Below are 20,994 nucleotides of genomic sequence, written 5' to 3' on the forward strand. Positions count from 1 at the left end.
TCAAAAGTTGACTCAAATATAAGTCAGCATTTATTTTAACAATCAGTGCTGAATTTTTACACCTCAATATGACATAAGACTTGAACAGCAGAAAATCTCTAGTACCAATTTTGAAGCTCTCTAATAAGTGGTCCAGAATTACCGATTTATCTTCAAACTATGTGTCTGACATTATAAGCATACACTGAAGAGAGGCAAGTTCAGACAGAAGAGTACCTTGTCTGAGAATAGTTAAACTGAGATACGAGAGTTTACTATTATGAGACTTCCCATTTCAATTCTGCTTCTTTCTAAACTCTTATTAAGTAGAATGACAACTTATCGGGGCGCCTGGGTGGCTCAGTCGGTTAAGCATCTGACTTCAGCTCAGGTCATGATCTCACACTCTGTGAGTTCAAGCCCCGCATCAGGCTCTGTGCTGACAGCCCAGAGCCTGGAGTCTGCTTCGGATTCTGTGTCTCCCTCTCTCTCTGCCCCTCCCCTGCTCAGGCTCTGTCTCAAAACTAAAAAAAAAAAAAAAAAAAAAAGAATGACAGCTTATCAAAGTTACTGTCAAAGATAATAGAACACAGATAAAGATCTGTGCTATCTGTGCTACAGTTCAAATAGTAGCAAGCTAAGAGAATGACACTTATTCACGATTGTAAAGTTTAATCCTGGTAGTCCTTTAAAAAAAATGAGCTAAAATTAAAATTCCCTTCTAATGCAGGGTTCTGTTAAGTAAAGCTATTTCCAGGTCTCTTTTGTTTACTGACCTGGTTTCAATGAATACTACTGAACAAAAGAAACCTCAAAGAACAAATCTATCCAATACATTTTCTATATAGAAATACATCTAACAATGGCAACAAACAAGTTCATTCTTTTCTTGCCAAAGTCAAGCAATGTAGCATAGAGTTAAAAGCTGTGGCTGTAGCTGGTTTTCAAACTCAGCTCTTCCATTTCTAATGTAAGTTTTTGTGCCTCTGTTTCCCCATATGTAAAATGGTGCTAAGAAGAGAATCTATCTCATATTAAGGTTACTGTTAGGATTAAATTTAAAGTGTTCAGAATAATAAGCGCCTAAATTAATAAAAAAGGCCCACAAATCTTATCCAAACCCTTGGATGTGAGACATTTTGAGCAGTACCACATAATCAGTAAATACCTGGATATCTCTGTAGTGAAGCAAATTAACACTTACATGAAGTGTGATAAAGATCATGAGCAGTTTCAGTTCACATCACATTTTATAGCCTAATTAATGGGTTGTGGCACCACATTATGAGGAAAAAAAAAAAAACAAACCAAAAAGTTGGTTCTCGGAGTTTTTCAGATTTCTGAGTGGCAGATTAAAAGATTGTGTATCGGGGCGCCTGGGTGGCGCAGTCGGTTAAGCGTCCGACTTCAGCCAGGTCACGATCTCGCGGTCCGTGAGTTCGAGCCCCGCGTCAGGCTCTGGGCTGATGGCTCGGAGCCTGGAGCCTGTTTCCGATTCTGTGTCTCCCTCTCTCTCTGCCCCTCCCCCGTTCATGCTGTGTCTCTCTCTGTCCAAAAATAAATAAAAAACGTTGAAAAAAAAAAAAAAAGAAAAAAAAAAAGATTGTGTATCGAGTTTTTATTACTACCAGAATTACCACTAGCCTTATACGATCCTGTGTCCACCTTTGAGAAGCTCATGTTATGGCTATTTATATGATAAGCCTAACTAAAACCCAGATTAGCAGATAAAATTAGAAAGATCAAGGCACTGGCAGGAATAATAGTAGACAGAGCTGAGGACAAGAGATACCATAGAGGCCACGGATTTAATGTTATAAGAAGAGATAGGTGCAAGGAAGGCAGTTAAAATCGGACATCTTTAAACTAAAATATCTCTCTTCCCTTCAGGGAAAAATCCTTCTGTTATAGGAGCACCTTAACTCTTATCTGTCAAGAAGCGCCTTCCTCTCTGGACCTACTGAGAAAGGGTTCTCAGAGGTGAGAGGCTGCAGACAGCTTCAGGACCATACTCTACCTTCTCTCTCACCAGTGTCCCAGAAAATCCTGCCTATGCTTGGTTCGAATATACAAAGTGAGATAGTACTTACTAATAGTTAATACTTCTATAGCTCCATTCCCTTCTTATTATATCAGATCATCTTAGGATTCACTGCTCTTTCTGTTTACCAACCCTAGACTCAGAGCTGATTTTGCTCTACATTCTAGGGAGGTCTTCTTTCTTCTTGCTCTTCTCCTAATAGGTAATCTCAAGGAAATTCATTAGATTTTTCTCCTCTGGACTTTCAAGAGGATACACAGAACACAGGAGAAAAGCACAAGTTTACAATCCATAGTTAAGAGTTTAGATAAAAATGGGGCACCTGGGTGGCTCAATCGGTTAAGCATCTGACTTCGGCTCAGGTCATGATCTCATGGTCTGTGGGTTCGAGCCCCACATTGGGCTCTGTGCTGACAGCTCAAAGCTTGGAGCTTACTTCGGATTCTGTGTGTCCCTCTCTCTCTGCCCCTCCCCAGCTTACACTCTGTCTCTCTCTCTCTTGAAAATAAACATTAAAAAACATTTTTTTTAAATCTGTGCATTTCTAACTTGTTTGCTTAAACCATCTGCTAAACCCTGACTGTCAAGTCATAGTTATTTAAATATATGCTTTCAGAGAGTCAAACAAGGTACAAACAGGTCAACAGATTTGTCTTAAAATAGAAAGCCAATGGACAAAACTGTCAAATCTTAACTTCTTATGACCAAAACACTAAAGCTGACCAATAAACAATTCTATATTCTTTGGTAGAAATGGCTACGAATGCTGTCACATGAAAAATCATCTATAAGTATGGCAATATAACAAAAGTTCCCCCATTCCTAACTCCTTTGAGAAGTAAAAATGCTGAGACAACTAGATGAAGTACTAATGTTTATGAAACTCTTCAAAAATGAATTCTCTCAGCAGTAAGGGTGGTCATTCAATTTCCAGACGCTGTCATTTCAACTAAGGGTAAAGTTCAAAGTTGTTTCGTTAACAAACAGAAGGGAAGATAATTGTTGACTGCCTTAGGTAAAACCTCATTTTGGTTGAAATACATAGAATATTGTCAACACCATGGAGTTTGGTTTACCAAAGAATAAGTAGAGAATTTAAATATTCATAATGGAGTGACCAAAAACAATGAATCCCTTTCAAATATAATCTTATATACCATACACAAAAAGTTTGAGGACTTTTCATCTCCTAGTTTATCAGAGACTTCAAATTTTCAGACTTCTTTGATTTTTCCTTGTGTTTGACACACCATCAATTGCTTTAAAATAAATTCCCTTTGACTTACACTTTTTTCTCTAATCTCATTAACAAGGCCTCACCTCACAGGCCTAGATTATAAAAGGTTCCTAACTAGTCCCCTAGTGTGCAGTTATATATTCCACTCCAATCCATCAACCCCTCAGTCTGCCTACTTATGTCTTATTTTTCACTTCTACTCTATATGAATCATGCAGCTAAGTCAAGCTTCTCTATAATTTCTGTTTACATTAGGAAAATGCCCCTTAGTTCTTCCATGTCCATCCAAATCCTTCTAACACTCAGAGTCCAACTCAAGTCTGATCTCTCCTGTAAGATTTCTCCAAACCAAATTTTATCAGTTCTGTACCCTTAGCTTTAGCTGACATGTGATCTAGCACTATTATTTATTTTTTACTTCTCTGCTATTCTTCCTCATATATCTAACCACATGGTAGGTCTTTTGAAGACAGGATCCAAATCCTTTCCTCCCTTGGCAATTCCTCATGTGCCTACCATAAAATATATATTTTGTTAATATTCTTTGTTTGAGAGGAAAAGACACTAATTCCATCTTGCTATATATTATCCAGATGTAAATTTCCTCCATTATATTTCATACGTTATTAAAAAATGAAATTGCGACTTGATCCCAGAAAAGACCAAATTTAGGCCATGGTTTTTAGTGAACATGCCCATTTTCATGAAAAGGTTGATCTGCCTGAAGGAAAAATAGCTTAAATTTATCTCACAAAGTTCCGTATATAGGCCCAGTCACACCTCTGACCTTATCGGAGGGGTGGGTGGGGATGCTCTCACTTTAATTTTAAAAAGATCTTGATTTCTCAACTCACCTATTACATGGGCAGACACAAAGCCCACAGCACTTGTTGAGTTCTGTTAAAGTCTTCTCTGCCTCTCTCATGTCTTTATTTATTTGGTCCATGCCTTCTTCTATGCGGTTTAGTTGTTCTAAGAATAAGGTGGGGAAGTTACATTTTGTTTTACAGTCCCAGTGCCAACCAGAAAACACTATTATTATGAATAGCAAACCTCAATTTTGAATCCACCAATCATCCATCATCCCAGTGACTGTATCAGAGCCAGAAAGTACTACGTATTGTCCAACATGAAAACAATCTTTCACAAACTGATTTTGAGGCAGCTGGCCTCTTACTGTGGGAGGATTTGTTCTAAAGAAATTTGTGTAAGAGGAGCATGTGAGAGTTTTTAGAGATCACCCCTGAAACCAAATAAAGTATACTTTGACCAGACCAGGTCCCTAGTGTTTTATCTCTGGATAAGTTCAAAACCTGAGGGCTATCGTAAGTCTAATAAAAACTAGGCCAGAGGAGCACTGGGTGGCTCATTCGGTTAAGTGTCCGACTTCAGTTCAGGTCATGATCTCATGGTTCACAAGTTCAAGCCCTGTGTCGGGTTCTGCGCTGACAGCTCAGAGCCTGAAGCCTGCTTCAGATTCTGTGTCCCCCTCTCTCTCTGCCCCTTCCCCACTTGTACCCGGTTTCTCTCTCTCAAAAGTGGAAAAAAAAAAAAAAATTAGGCCAGATTGCTCAGGGGCAACTCAAATAGAATATTTCCAAGCTCACCCAAATCTAAACCTGTTTAAGGTCTTAACCTGATTTCTGAAAAGGATGCAAGAATATCATAGTATCTAATGTACATTATGACAAATGCACACAATAAATCCTGCTACTGGACAAGTACTTGGTATACAATTGGGCACTGTCATCCCCACCTCAAATAGGCAATTAACACGACATAATTCAGAAAAAAGTAAACCTATCACTTTTATCTTACACAGAGAAGGCACTCTCCAAGGCTTAATTTTCAACATGGCTGATTTGAAGGGGCTTTCTGGTATTCTAAGTCAAATCAAGGGTTTTTGCCAATGACTGCAACTCACCCCCTTGTTCATCCAGCATAGTGATAGTCTTGATTCCTGCATCCTGAGACTAAAAGAAGGGAAAAAAGCTGATAGCACTAAAAAACAAAAGCAACAGAAACAAAGACTACAAGGCCTAATAGCAAGAGATAATCATTTAGAAACCTAAGTTCTCAGAGGATTAAAGCTACAGAGAAAACTAATATCCCAAACCAACTTTAACTATTCACCATGCCCCAATAAAATTAAATCACTAATTCATGTGAATTGATCTTCCTTATCACATTCTAATACTGTCAATGGGAGAAACAAAAAAGGTCCATTAGTGTATGGTTTGACAATTTCAGCAACTGCTGTTTCAAATAATAAAGCTTACTGATACCATATCCTTCTGACTCTTAACAGAAATCCCAGCTTATGCTATCAAGATCCCTCTTCTACAATTTCTGTACTTAACTTTAATGATTAAAGTTTCTTTCTTACCTCAATGGCTAAACCCAGCATTCTCCTTGTGCTTTCCAGAGACTAGGGAAAAATATAGGGTTTTAGTATTCTAAAATATGTAGCCAAAAAAAAAAAAAAAAGAAAGAAAGAAAAACCTGATCATATATTCATGATGCTATTCTATTTTTAGATACTGCCAGCCCACCCAACCTTCCCTTTAAAATAAACAAACAAAACAAAAAAACAAAGTTGAGCACTATAATTTTAGTTATTTTCTTCCTACCAGGTGCTCCATGAGAGAAAATTTGGAGGGTAAAGTTAATGGCATTTATAAAAGTTTAATGTAGGCAGAAATCAAGGTATATAACGCAGACATCAGAAATTCTGTTAAATTAAATGTTTCCATTCCTCTAATTTAGAGTATTTTGTTGTAAGTAATTGTTAAACAATGACTATCTAAAAAACAAACAAACAAACAAAAAAAAAACAAATTACTTTCATTTATTTAGCTTTTGGTGAGCTGAAAAACTAAGGGGCCAGCAATGGCATTCTGAGGCAAATGCATTCTTGGACATAAAGTGACGGGGAGGTCAAAATGGACTTCTAAGAATGTCCTTTCATCCCTCAACTGAAAGAGAATTGCTGGGGTGCCCAGGTGGCTCAGTCGGTTAAGCATCTGACTTTGGCTCAGGTCATGACCTCATGGTTCTTGAGTTCGAGCCCTGCGTAGGGCTCTGTGCTGGCAGCCTAGAGCCTGGGCTTGCTTCGGATTCTGTGTCTCCCGCTCTCTCTTCCTTTCCCCAACTCGTGCTCTGTCTCTGTCTCTCAAAAATGAATAAACATTTTTAAAAAATTAAAAAAAAAAAAAGAAAATTACGGATTCCAAGTAAAATATTTACCTCATCAGTAACCTGGTGGGCTCTCAGCTGAATTTCTTCTGATGACAGATTATCCATGATGAATTAAAACTTTTGATAAGCACAGAAACTGAAACGTGGATATTCTGTAATAATAAGGATATAAAAGTTTGAGCAAAGAGTATGGATTTATGGAATTCAGGATACTTATCTGGAAAACAGGATAAAATAACCTATCTGTATCTTTATCCAGCTAGCTATCTATCACAGGTGAGGAAATTATGGCCAAGGAAGGATAAATAGTTGGTTAAATGCTAATTAGCACCAGAGGAGAACCTGAAACTCAGGTTTCAGGACTTCTAGTGAAATGCTATTTCAAAGAGGAAAGTGGTCTCTCTACTTTGAGGACCACATACTAGAAGACAAGCTTTAAAAGATTATTAAAATGAATTCTTGGTTATAAAATGTTCTTCATACATTATTTGAATACGGAAAAGCAATAAGGTGAAGAGTCTAAGTTAGGTAGTATTCCATGAATAAAGTAACAAAATTCGAAGTCATGTGCCTGAAGAACACAGGAAACATTCTAGACATGTGCCATTTGTCCAGGCCACTAATTAGAGAAAATGAATTATTTTCATTCTTAACAAGAAAAGGGTAATGTTAATGTAGAACTCAGAACAGATTTTTCACAGTGGATTCTCCCTTTCCAATTATATTGTTTTAGTGAAGTCCCTAAGAAACGCAAAAATTCTTTCTCCTATACATAGTAATTTAGTAACTCATAACTCAGAAAGAGAAGATTCATAGACATTCAAACTAAACACAAAACAGTTACTAGCTGTTATTCAGTACTACTGTTGTGTATCCCTCTTTGAAAAGTCATATGGAGTAGTAACTACTGTGTTACACCTCTAGGTTGCTTTCCTGTCATTACATTTGTTAGCTTTGTGTTATTTTTTTTCTGTTATTACATTTTTGAAAACAAATTTTACCAAAGCTCTGTGTCAGTGACACAGATAAAGTTCTGAATTTACCCTCAGGGAACAAGGGTAATGACTGTCATGAGTTTGAGGGGGGTGGGTAGTGTTACTGGCATCTAACAGGTAGAGGCCAGGAATGCTGCTAAATATCCCATAATGCTCCTAGGGACAGCCCTTCACAACAAATGATTAACTGGCCCCAAATGTCAAAGTGCTGAAGTTGAGAGGCACCCTGCCATGGAGTATACTCAATGACCGGTAGGGAACCTAGTTAACCAGAAATATACTAGACTAAATCCTTGGAAGACAGTGATTTTGTTTTATATATATATATATATATATATATATATAAAACATGTATATATATATATTTTTTTTAAATCTCTAACACCTAATATATTGGATCTGACAGTTGGTACTCCAGCAAATGTGTGCTGAATGAATACACAAGCAGAAAAACAAGGTGTATTCTCAAAATATTTACGTAGATTTTAGAAACAAAGCTACATATACCAGTAGCACTAAGTCTGCAATTATCCACTAGAAACACAAAGCAAAAATTGCCAGTACAAGTGTATGATCGGAAATGGCTTGCTAGTCACACACAAATCTTTTTAGTCACATCCATAACTAACCATCACTTTTAGTAGAATCATCACTCATAAAACAAAAAACAACAATATTATATTCTCAGTACAGAAAGGCACTGAGTTTGGAGTCCTGTTTATTTATTAACTCCTATCGTGGCTGTTTTAGGTTTAATTAAGATTTTGAACCTTTATTAAAGCCTTTAATGCTCATGAAAAAATGATTATTAACTACTATTAGTAATAAAAAGTATTACTGCAAAAGCTACAGATTTAATTTCATATCTTGCTTGCCACTGTAGGACTCTGGTTCTGGCAAAAGGTTCATGTACTAAGATATATAATCAAGATACAAGGTCTTTCTTGAATTAAGAACTGTTCATCCATAGGTAGAAGCATAAATAGGACCACATGCTTTATTACTTTGACCCTTTAGCTTTATCAGAGATATGTTCATGCTACAGTTTTCTCTTGTGTCAATCTTTTATAGTTATAATTATGAAAAGAAAAGTTGTTTTTGTAATCTCTCACCTTCAGATTTTTGTACACCTTTCATTTCTATAATACCTCATCTGCCTTCTCAGGTAACTTGTTTCTCCATTACTTTCAGAGCCCCAAGAAGATACCTTTCAAAGCCTGCTCTTACCAGGCAGAATGCTCCAAAGTGGTCTATACCTCCTCAATGCCCACTAGAACAAAAAAGTGATATGAAAAGTAATACATGCTAATCAAGCAGTGCCTGGAAGTGACATCCTTAGTCAAGTTTCCCAATACAGTGTCCCATGGGTAGGAATGTATTTTGGGCATATGATGCCCAGATCTCTCAAATTGTATAATTTCATAATTCTACTCCTATTTGCTATCTTCCTATCCTAGTGAAAATCGGCAAAACACGTAGGTTGAAGGAGAGGCTTGAATGTAAAACTGACCTCTGTCAAACTAGAAGATTCCTTCTAATTATACACACACACACACACACACACACACACACACACACACACACACAAAGGCAGATACAGCTGGGAGGCAGAAATGAAGAATCACTCCTGGCATGGCAATGGACTCATTGTGAGAGACACAACCTTTGGTGAACTCAAAGTTCTGCCTAGTATTTCTTTTTTTCCTCCCCTGAGCAGATGGTGCACAAGACAAGAAACAGACTTATGTAAAGTTCTCACACACGTTTGACAAGCTGATATCAGAACACAGCTGCCTAACACCTCTACTCTGGATTCTTGAGGGTGTTGAACACATGGTTACAGTAAAAGGGAGTAAGAGAGACAAAGCAGAATTATAGGGGAAGGACAAAGCAACAATACTTCCAAGGCTCTTATTAGCTTTTACTAAACTGCTCTGAAGCGTCAGGCAGGGTGCAACCTAGAATTAGTTATATAGCTTTACTCACATTTATTATTATCTCCAGGAGTGTTTCCTTATGGAGTCAGGAAGACTACTCAGAATGTTGTAGCAATGAGAATTAGAGGGAGTGCCTAGTGGCTCAGCCAGTTAAGCCACTGACTCTTGCTTTCAGCTCAAGTCATGATCTCACAGTTCATGCATTTAAGCCCCATGTCAGGGTCCATGCTGACAGTGCAAAGCTTGCTTAGGATTCTCTCTCCCTCTCTCTGCCCCTTCCCTGCTCTCTCTCTCAAAATAAGTAAATAAACTTAAAAAAAAAAGGGGGGGGGGCACTTAGAGCGGCAACTGAATGGCTCAGTCGGTTAAGCATCTAATTTCCATTCAGGTCATGAGCTCACAGTTCCTGAGTTCAAGCCCTGCGTTGGGCTCTGTACTGACAACTCAGAGCCTGAAGCCTGCTTCAGATTCTGTGTCTCCCTCTCTCTCTCTGCCCCTCCCCCATTCATACTGTCTTTGTCTCAAAAATAAAACACACAAAAAAGTTTTTTAAATTAAAGCTGGGGGAGGGGAAGGAAAATGAAATGTCTCTTGACACAAATATCCCATTAAACTTTGTCTTCGGGGTGCCTGGGTGGCTCAGTCAGTTAAGCATCTGACTTTGGCTTACGTCATGATCTTGTGGTCCGTGAGTTTGAGCCCCACGTCTCTGTGCTGACATCTCAGAACCTGGAGCCTACTCAGATTGTGTCTCCCTCTCTGCCTCTCCCCTGCTTGTGCTCTGTCTCTCTCTTAAATGTAAAATAAAACATAAAAAAATTTTTTTTATTAAAAAAAAAAAACCTTAGTCTCCTTATATATAATCTAACAGGTTAAATATATGTCATTTTTGTCAATATTCCTGGAACTTAATATACTATGCTAATTGTGAGTGTAGTATATGCTCCCTTTGAAAGATAAAAGCAAGAGTTTCCCTAGCACTTTTACACAGTATCTCCCTTAATTTGGTTAATTTGGGCTTACTAGAAGACTCCTAGTTTACCTTAATTTCTTTTTATAAACTTTGGAGTGGGGAAGAAGAAATGTTCACTGAGTACCTTAGCATATATCATGTACCCTACTAAGTACTTATATACATCATTATCTTTACTATGCCACCTTATAGATGGGCAAAATAAGGTTCCAGTAATTTGCCCAGGGTGACTGAATCAGTAAAGAGCTGATTTATTATTTTTATTTTTAAGAGAGAGAGAGAGAGAGTGCAAGACTGAGGGGAGTACGGGGGAAAGGGGCAGAGGGAGAGAGAATCTCAAGTAGGCTCCACACTCAACGAGGAGCCCAACACAGGGCTCAATCCCACAACCCGGGGATCATGACCTGAGCCAGAATCAAGAGTCAGACGCTCAATCCACTGAGCCACCTGGGTGCCCTGTTTTTTGTCTTGTTTTGTTTTGTTTTCTTTTTGAGCAGACTTATTATTCAAGTATGGATACTCTGAAACCAAAGATAGTTCATGGTCTGGTAACTAGTCTTACTGTTGGATGCATCTTCCCTTAACAAACATCAGATGTTATGAGAACTGTTGAATATCAGAAAATAGACTAACTACCCTACCTGATGGCTCATTCTGAAATTTAATATAAATATATAATATACATAATATACATATAATAAAACCATAAAAATTCTTCAACAGACTCAAAAACAGTTAAACTAAAGGAAGAACTGGGGTGCCTGGCTGGCTCAGTCAATAGAGCATGCAAATTTTGATCTTGAGGTTGTAAATGTGAGTTCCACGTTGGGTGTAGAGACTACTTGAAAATAAAGTCTTAAAAACAAAATTAAAGAAAGAACTAGAAAGACAAAAGTTATCATGGTTTTCAGCTGTTTTAAAATAATTAAGAATCTGAAATTACATTAATTTAGGGGCGCCTGAGTGGCTCAGTTGGTTAAGAATGCAACTTCAGCTCAGGTCATGATCTCACAGTTCAGGAATTCGAGCCCTGTGTTGGGGGGCTCTGTGCTGACAGCTCAGAGCCTGGAGGCTGCTTTGGATTCTGTATCTCCAACTCTCTCTGCCCCTCCCCCACTTGTGCTCTGTCTCTCTCAAAAATAAACATTAAAAAAAATTTTTTTAATGAAATTACATTAACTTTGAAAATAATACTATTGGGAATAAGGGATATAAAGAAAAAAGTCTTAGAACTGAATCAACAGGAGTTCGATGTCTTCACTGATAAAAATCAGGAAGTAATAATATAATCAGGAAGTATATATATATATAATATATAATAAATATAATCAGGAAGTAATGGAAGTACAGCACTTTATCATTACTATTATTTTTAAAGATTTTATTTTTAAGTAATCTCTGTACCCAACCTGGGGCTCAAACTCACAACGCTGAGATCAAGAGTTGCATGCTCTTCCAACTGAACCAGCCAAGCACCTCACACACAACACTTTAAGTCACCACCCATTTCACTGTCCTGCTAAGAATAATATACCAGTGATTTTATATAATAATTCATTTTATACTGGAAAGCAAAGATTTTGCATTAAAATACTCTACCAAGTTAGCTTCATGACTTATTCCTTCTTAATCACAATATAAGTTGCTCTACAAGTTACACCCATATAGTTTATTATTGTATGATAAAATTTGTGGTTCTTTTTGGCATAGTTTGATAATCAATGTATTTGTATCAAGTGGAAATTTCTGTTCATAGCAGGCTAGCATAGGAACTCCAGCATTCAAATTCTGGCCCCTAAATGTATTTGTTGTATAACCTCGGGCAAGTCAGCTAAATCTATTAAGACTTGGTTTCTGCATTTGTAAAATGGAGATAACAGGCTCTTTTTGTGAGGATTAAAAAAAGGTGATCCATACAAAGTGCTTATTATTGGTGCCTGATGCATGGCTGGTATTCAAGTGTGAGTCATTATTTTAATATTATTAGGGAAGCAGAAAGACATAGGCAAAAGAAAAGCCAAACAATGTTAAATATAAGTGACATTAATGTAAATGCAATTGAAAATAGCTACTAAATATTAATTGTTCCATCTTTGAGGCTACATTTGAATACTGAAGTTGATAATACTGTATGAGCTATGTATCTGAACTATTTTCAGGCCAGTCATGAGTCTGCACATGTCAAGACAGATATTAAACAGGTTTAAATTAAACCAAGTTTCCGGATGATAGGTACTTATCTAGACAAATATATATATAGTTTGCATGTCTAAAAAATTAAAAACTGCCCTGAAATGTTTTTTTTTTTTTTTTCTGGCTAAGGCCAAGCAAACACAAAACTACAGAAAATGTTGAAGGTTCTTATATAAACTGAACAAAGTAAGACTTTAAAAAGTCAAATACTTGCTATAACTACTGAGACAAAGAATATGGGTATAAAAAAGTCTAGCAGGAAATCATCAAAATATAACTAACGGCTGTGGTGGTAAAATTGAGTGATTTTTCTTTTTTTCCCAATTTACCAAATGATCTGCATTGTAGTTATACTACTTTTAAATTTCATTCATTTATTTTCATCACAAATATGACAGCTTATGACAACCAAGAAAACAGACTTATAAGACTAGAGAAAACAAAGACAAGGAATTAATTTTAGACCACATTTCATAAGCATAATGATCAATTCTTAGCCTCTCTTGAGAGAAATCTTCTGTTGGTACATATTCACAGTAAATGTATTTGTGGAAACATTTCCATCCATTCACAGATGATATAAAGGTATAGAAATGATACAGAGGTATAGAAATGATACAGACTGATTGTCCAAACCACAAAGGTATAGAAATGATACAGAACGATTGTCCAAAACATTCTGCTAACAGATGTTTAGAGGAAAGGCCCTTGCTAAAGTTTGGCTGGGAACCATACTTCATTCACATTAGGTGGCAGAAATGGGTTCTAATGAGCTCTGAATAAGTTCTTAGTACTTTCACGGCAAAATACTAAGAGGTGGATAACGCAGAGTTCACAGAGGCAGAGAACTTAGCTGGAACAGAGAATTTACAACTTCATCTTGGAATACAGCCAAACTCCTGTCATGGCCCCTCACCTCCAGTGTATTCTCCTTCTCTAACCTTCCTACCAACAATGAGAATCCTCAGGGATTCAAAGAAAATGTATAAAATTAGAAGCCATTTAATAGGTAATCTGTAGAATGTGCTTTAAAATAATTCAAAGGTGGGGAAATGGCTGGGAGTACAGAGGAAACAAGATTGGCCACGACTGTTGAAGCTGGGTGAATAATACATGAAGGTCATCATGCTAATCAACTTTTTACTATGAATTATTATGAAAGTATCCAACATATACGTAAGGTTTTTTTTAATGGCAGCTAACTTTTAATAATCTTTACTCACCATTTTGTAAATCTGGATAGTAGAAGATTGAGAAGATTCAGAGTAACAACTACAAGTTAATACTTATAAACCATTATACATGCAAGACACTATACTAAGAAATAAAATACATATGTGTATTATAGATATACACACACACATTCCTTTAATCCTTACAATACTCTCTTAATCCACCTAGGCTGCTATAAAAAACAACAACATAGACTCGATTTATTAACAACAGAAATTTATTTCTTATAGTTCTGTAGGCTATAAGTCTGACTAAGCTCAACATGCCAGCACTGGTCAGATTTTCATGAGGGCCCTCTTTCTGGTGCAAACCTAATGCCTTACATGGTGGAAGGGGCTAGGGAGCTCTCCAGAGCCTCTTTTCTAAGGCACTAATCCCATTCATGAGGGATCCACCTTCATGGCTTAAGCACCTCCCAGAAGACCCATTTAAATACCATCACACCAGGAATTAGGATTTCAACCTATGATTTTTGGTAGGAAGACAAACATTTAGTCCATAGCAAATACTATTTAATTCCATACTTTACAGATGTAGGAACTTAAGGAACAGTGAGGTTAAGCAACTTTTGCAAGGTCACAAAGAGCCAGATTCAAATCTAGGTGGACCGATGCAGAGGATGTGCTGTTACATACATTAAAAAGAGGAAAATAGATATATTGTCAAATCATTCAAATGTGTAGCAGCTTTGCCCAAAGAAATGCATATATATGAAGTCCCTGCTTTTCCCTTTTCAAGTAGCAAGTCTAACTCCAGGATTAGCGCACATATTACAACAGTGGTTCCCAGTCTTGGCTACACTCATCACCTAGAGGCGAGGCCCAAGCTACACCCAGACTATTTGAATCAGAATCTCTGGGGGGTGAGAGCCAGTAGATGTTAAACCTTCCCAGGTGACTCCAATGTGCAGTCATGGCTGAAAACCACTATTTTTTATTTTATTTTTTTAAGTTTATTTATTTATTTAGAGAGAGACAGAGAAGAGAGAGAATCCCAAGCAGGCTCTGCACCATCAGCACCGAACCCAACATGGGGTTCAAACTCACAAAACCGCAAGATCATGACCTGAGCTGAAACTGAGTCAAGATTCAGATGCTTAACTGACTGAGCCATCCAGGTGCCCCTGAAAACCAGTTTTAGGTCAAAGTTGATATTTTTAAAAATGTAGAGTCAGGTATTATCAATGATATCCTACCCTGTTATAATTCTGGTACCTAATGGAGGGGAGGAAAAAAAGTATCATTTAACAATGCAGGACAAGAAAAACTTAGCCTTCAGTAAGTTAAGCACTGAATTACATATGACCCAGCAAATCTATTCCTAGGTACTTTAGAGAGAAATGATAATGCACATCCACATGAAAACTTGTACATTAAATGCTTAAAGCAGCATTATTGTTAGTAGTCAAAAAGCAGAAAAACCCCAAATGTTCACATAATGGAATATCATTCAGCCGTAAGAAGGAATGCTACATGCTACAACATGTATGAGTCTTGGAAGCATCATTCAATTAACAAAACCAGATACAAAAGACCCGTATAGTATGATGTCACTTATGTGAAATGTCCAGAATAGGCAAATCCATAGAGACAAGAAGTAGATTAGTGACTGCCAGAGGATGGGGGAAAAAGGGAAAGGACTAACTACTGATAGGTACAGGGCTTGTTTTGGAGGTGACAGAAATGTTTTGGAATTAGTGATGATAGCTGCACAGCATTATTAATATACATAATTAATATACTAAAAGCCACTAAATTGTTTACTTTATTACTTTAAAAACTTTTTTTAATGTTTATTTTTGAGAGAGAGAGACAGTACTAGCAGGAGAGGGGCAGAGAGAGAGGGAGACACAGAATCTGAAGCAGGATCCAGGCTCTGAGCCGTGAACCACGTGATCATGACCTGGGCCCAAGTCAAACGCTTATCCATCTGAGCCACCCAGGCGCCCCTAAGTTGTATACTTTAAATAGTGAACTTTAACATTATGTGAATTATACCTCAATTTATAAAAAATTGAAGAAAAAAAAAACACTTCAGGATAGAGAAAGAATATTCGGAAGAAGCAGTCAAGTAAAAGTAAACAGTATGAGTGAGAATCAAAAGGAAGAAAGAAATCATTAATTTTGTAGCTTTTCCTATGCCGAACAATTTTTTGCCATAGCATAAAATATGGAGATTCACTTAAAATAATTGATAGTAGCTATCTATAGAGTAGGCACCATTGAAATACAAAACTTGTACTTTATGTTCAAAGGATCCCCTCCTTTCTTCTCCAGAAAGAAAAATGGTGGCTGGAAAAGAGGATAGAACAACCACGTCAAGAAATAAACCCAACGTACTTCTTTATTCAGATATAAGTATCGTTTGTGTTTAAAGCAACTTCTGGGTGGGGTGCCCGGCTGGCTCAGTTGGAGGAGCATGCAATTAAAAAAAAAAAATTTTTTTTAATGTTTATTTATTTTTGACAGAGAGAGTGCGTGCGCGCGCATGAGCAGGGGAGGGGCAGAGAGAGAGAGAGACACGGCATCGGAAGCAGGCTCCAGGCCCTGAGCTGTCAGCACAGAGCCCGACGCGGAGCTCGAACCCATAGACCTCGAGATCACAACCTGGGCCGAAGTCGGACGCTCAACCAACTGAGCCACCCAGGCACCCCAGGAGCATGCAATTCTTGATCTTGGGGTTGTGAGTTCGAGCTCCACATGAGGTGCAGAGATTAGTTAAATAAATAAAAACTTAAAAAAAATTTAAAACAGCTTCTTGGAATTCTGAAAACATGCCTTTCCACATCTTTAAAATGAAAAACAGTCCAAGTTTTCTTTCTGTCAAGGAGAGAAAAAAACTTAAAAAAAAAATTTTTTTTAACGTTTATTTATTATTGACAGAGCATGAGCAGAGGAGGGGCAGAGAGAGGGGGAGACAGAATCTGAAGCAGGCTCCAGGCTCTGAGCTGTCAGCTTTGAGCCGAACATGGGGCTTGAACTCACGAACTGCCTGAGATCATGACCTGAGCCAAAGTCAGACGCCTAACCAACTGAGCCACCCAGGTGCCCCAAGAAAAAAACTTTTTTTAATTGGCACTTCTGGCTGTAATTAATAACTAGTACAAGAGAAAGTGAAATTTAAAGAAGGCAACATCAAAATCATTATTTACATGTTAGTGTATCTGAAAACGCTGAACTGTTTTTTGAGACTTAAAATGGTCATTATACAGGTTAAGCACCATTATTTTCTACCAATAAATCTTAATGCCACATTAAAAAATGTGTATAGTTTAAATACTAAAGGCCAAATTGGGGCGCTTGGGTGGCTCAGTCGGTTGAGCATCCAACTTCAGCTCAGGTCACGATCTTATGCTTAGTGAGTTCAAGCCCTGTGTCAGGCTCTGTGCTGACAGCTTGGAGCCTGGAGCCTGCTTCAGATTCTGTGTCTCCCTCTCTCCCTGCCCCTAACCCATTCACATTCTGTCTCTGTCTCTCTCAAAAATAAATAAACATTAAAAAAATAAAATAAATAAAGGCCAAAAATGAAAATGCCCACCCCAGCTTAAATGAGATGGAATGAAAATATTTTAAAAATTTTACAGATGATTTTTATTTGCCTTACACAATAATACATTTTCTAAATTTTCTTTAAAGAATCTTTTTAAAAATTAATTTATTTATTTTGAGAAAGATAGAGACAGTGCAAGTTGGGGAGGGGCAGAGAGAATCCCAAGCAGGCTCCGCACTGGCAGAGCAGAGCCCAATGAGGGGCTCAGATGCACAAACCGTGAGATCATGACCTGAGCTGAAACCAAGAATCAGACGCTTAACCAATTAGCCACCCAGGTGCCACTTTTCTAAATTTTCTTTAAAAGGATTTATTTTATTTGTAAGTTATTATTTTAATTCCAGTTAACAGTGTTATATTAGTTTCAGGTGTACAATATAATGATTCAATAATTCCATATATCACCTGGTACTCATCACGACAAGTATACTCCTTAATCCCCATTACCTATTTAACCCAATCCCTCACCCCCTTCCCAAAAAGTTGTAAACATATACTGGTTTTATAGATAGGCTTCACAATACTCTATTACTCTATAACTACATTAACAGCAAGTCTATGCAATAACTATAAATCATTGATAGTGAAAAACTCTAAAAGATAAAAAATGTTGCAAGTTCCAAATGACACAAGAAATAGTGATATAAATAGTATTTTTTTTTTTTAGCATTCAGGATGTCTGTGGGTAGTTCAATTCCCGCACCTATAAAATTAAAGTTTTCTTGACCACTGTTTAGAATAAAATGATGATTTTTAAAAACCAAAACTCTCAAAAGATAATGCAATATATACAAGAAAATTTTAAATTATTCCTACTCTTTGGCCTTGTTCTGTTCTCAACAATGTAAAAGTAAATCACAGATACAAATATACATTAGCCCCAGTTTTATTTATTTATTTATCTATCTATTTATTTATTTATTTATTTATTTATTTATTTTCGGCGGGGGGTGGGAGGAGGGAGAGAACGGGCAGGGGAAGGGCAGAGGGAGAGAAAGAATCCCAAGTGGGCTCTGCGCTGTCAACTCAGAGCCCTGGCTGGGGCTTGATCTCATGAACCAGGAGATCATGACCTGAGCCAAAATCAAGAGTCAGATGCTTAATAGACTGAGCCACCCAGGCATCCCAATTCCAGTATTATTTATAATGTAAACAAAACAAAACAAAAGGAAGACACTAAGGAACCAATGTGGCCACTAAGCCACAAAGGAACCAATGATAGGGGATTTGACTGAATAATTATGGTATAACTACATGATGGAATATTATTTAGCCATCTAAAATTATTTTTGAAGATTTGGGTTCTTCTATATTTTATTTTAATGAAATCTATATATGTACATGGTTTGAGAAGTCAAATAGTTCCACAACAGTAATAAATAGCAATTCCTCTGCCCTCCCTCATACCCCAAAGCAATTATTGCTCCCAGGACCCCAACGGCAAAATTTTCAACAGTATTAGTTGTTCCAGTGTTTAATCCCAAATTCCTAAATCATATGCTTCATATCTTCAATTCTGGATATCACCCACAAACTTTCTACAATGAACATATTTAGCTCTTATACCTCCCCATCTCCTAGTTTTATATTTGCCCTTAAAAACTGGCTGGCTAATTAAATTCTTGGCTAGAAATCAGAAGTCCTGAAGCAACAAAGAAATCTGTTTAACTGTGGCTATCTCAGTCAAATGTAAATGACCTAAATATCTTTCCTTTAGGGGTGCCTGGATGGCTCAGTTGGTTGACCATCCAACTTTAGCTCAGGTTATGATCTCACAGTTTGTGAGTTTGAGCCCCATATGGGGCTCACTGCTGTTAGCGCAGAGCCTGCTTCGGATCCTCTGTCCCTCACCCCCCCCCCCTTTCTCCCTCTCAAAAATGAATAAATATTTAAGGAAAAAAAAAGCCTAAAAACAAAAATTTTCCTTCAAAGAACATTTTTATTAATCCCAAGGAACAAGGGTTCCATGGAACATGACTTGGAAACTACTAACCTACTGAAATTTCTGCTTAATCAGTTATATGGGAACAAAGTTTCTGTTCAATTCTTATCTCAGAGAATAGTCTCTGAAAATAAACCTCAGAGGTCATCTAGTCTAACTTATTTATGCTAAGAGAATAAAATGCAATACTTCTGGCTCTTTCCATAATACGTAATCCTTCCTAGGGGAGGGGGGTGGTCCTTCTTGGAACAGACCTGATGATAACTGAAGAGGTAACAGTTCTCAGAAGAGAACTGTGGTCTTAGAAGGGCACGCCAAACCAGGACCCAAATGAAGAGGAAAACAAGGCCAAGGTTGTCAGAAGAGAATGTGGTGATATCTAGCTACGGTGACTCCCCCATAAGACCTGAGAATTCCCTCACACTGGTGGATGGAGAGTCTAAGAGAAAGCAGTTATTAGCAGAAACCTGTGGTCTTAGGAGGGCATGCCAGACCAGGGCCCAACTGAAGGGGAAAACAAGGCCAAGTTTGTTGGAAGAGAATGTGGTGACATCTAGCTATGGTGATGGCCTCAGAAGAGCTGAGAATTCCCTTATGCTGGTAGATGGAGAGTCAGCAGCCTACCTAGTCTGGAGGCTTGGCAGAAAGAAATCCCAGTCCCAGAATACATCCCTCTTCATTCATTCCACAAACATTTTTCAAGTATTTGCTATCAAGTAAGGGAACATTTTTTTTTTTTTAATATTTGTTTATTTTTGAGAGACAGAGAAAGAGACAGAGTGTGAGTGGGGGAGGAGCAGGGAGAGAGATACAGAAACTGAAGCAGGCTCCAGATGCGGGGCTTGTACTCACGAACCGCGAGATTATGACATGAACCGAAGTCGGACGCTTAACAGACTGAGCTACCCAGTTGCCCCATTTTTAACGAGACATTTAAAAGGAAGAAGGAAAGGATGCTCACACACAAAAAGTACAGGTGTACAGTATTTCAAAATATTCAAAATACTCTAGGTTATACCAAAAAGAGTCCATGCTCTGATTAGGAAATTTAATTATTTCTGAAGGCATTTAGATGAGAGCTTTACTTATGTTAAGATTAGTTTCCTCCTTTTACTTCCTCTCTCAAGGTTCTTTTCTACTTCCTTCTATGGGAACAACTTTAACCATTCTTATGAAGCTCAAAAACTATGTAAATAGAAGAAGTACACCACTAAATCATATCTATTAAACATCTTGGTTTCAAAGGGCACTGAAGCACATGATTCAAGACAGAAACCATACTGAGTGAGAAAATACCACTGAAAGTCAGGAATCAAAAGATCAAAATTACACTTCAGCTTTACAGAAGCACAGTTTATAACTTAATTGCTGATGTCCAACACCTAGTTGTCAAGTCCTGGAACTTCCCTAATTCTATTCTAAGTGACCAGAACATAATTCTAGGGAGGTAGATCTATATGTGATTACAACCACATTGTTGAACTGAATCACACTGTTGAAAAGAAAGGCTATGGAAAAAGAAAAGGAATGCTCTATGGGAGTTAGGAAAAAGGCTCAAGAATGCAGCATTCATTCTCCAGGTTGGAAAGACATACAATCTGGCAGACTTAGGAATGCTATCTGCTAAGGAGACAGCAAGTGTGAGGTAGGCACAAAGCTTCACCTTGCCTGAATAAAGTATTTACCCAAATCATCCAGGTATGTTGGCTCCGAGTCC

General features: G+C 37.5%; 1 protein-coding gene across 5 annotated transcripts in view; it reads right to left on the reverse strand.

Moving 5' to 3' along the window:
* SNAP23 (synaptosome associated protein 23) overlaps window positions 1-20,994 on the reverse strand; it is a 38,513-nt gene that overhangs the window by 11,981 nt on the left and 5,538 nt on the right. For all 5 annotated transcript variants that reach the window (XM_058738061.1, XM_058738063.1, XM_058738062.1 and 2 more), the window contains exons 2-5: window positions 6,504-6,607; window positions 5,644-5,685; window positions 5,182-5,230; window positions 4,112-4,229 (exon numbers count right to left, since the gene is read on the reverse strand). In XM_058738061.1, the coding sequence (XP_058594044.1) occupies window positions 4,112-4,229; window positions 5,182-5,230; window positions 5,644-5,685; window positions 6,504-6,560 (266 nt within the window). In that variant the 5' untranslated portion in view covers window positions 6,561-6,607. The remainder of the gene's footprint in view (window positions 1-4,111; window positions 4,230-5,181; window positions 5,231-5,643; window positions 5,686-6,503; window positions 6,608-20,994) is intronic.

The sequence above is a fragment of the Neofelis nebulosa genome, chromosome 7 (genome assembly GCF_028018385.1).
Source record: "Neofelis nebulosa isolate mNeoNeb1 chromosome 7, mNeoNeb1.pri, whole genome shotgun sequence".
Taxonomy (NCBI): Eukaryota; Metazoa; Chordata; class Mammalia; order Carnivora; family Felidae; genus Neofelis; species Neofelis nebulosa.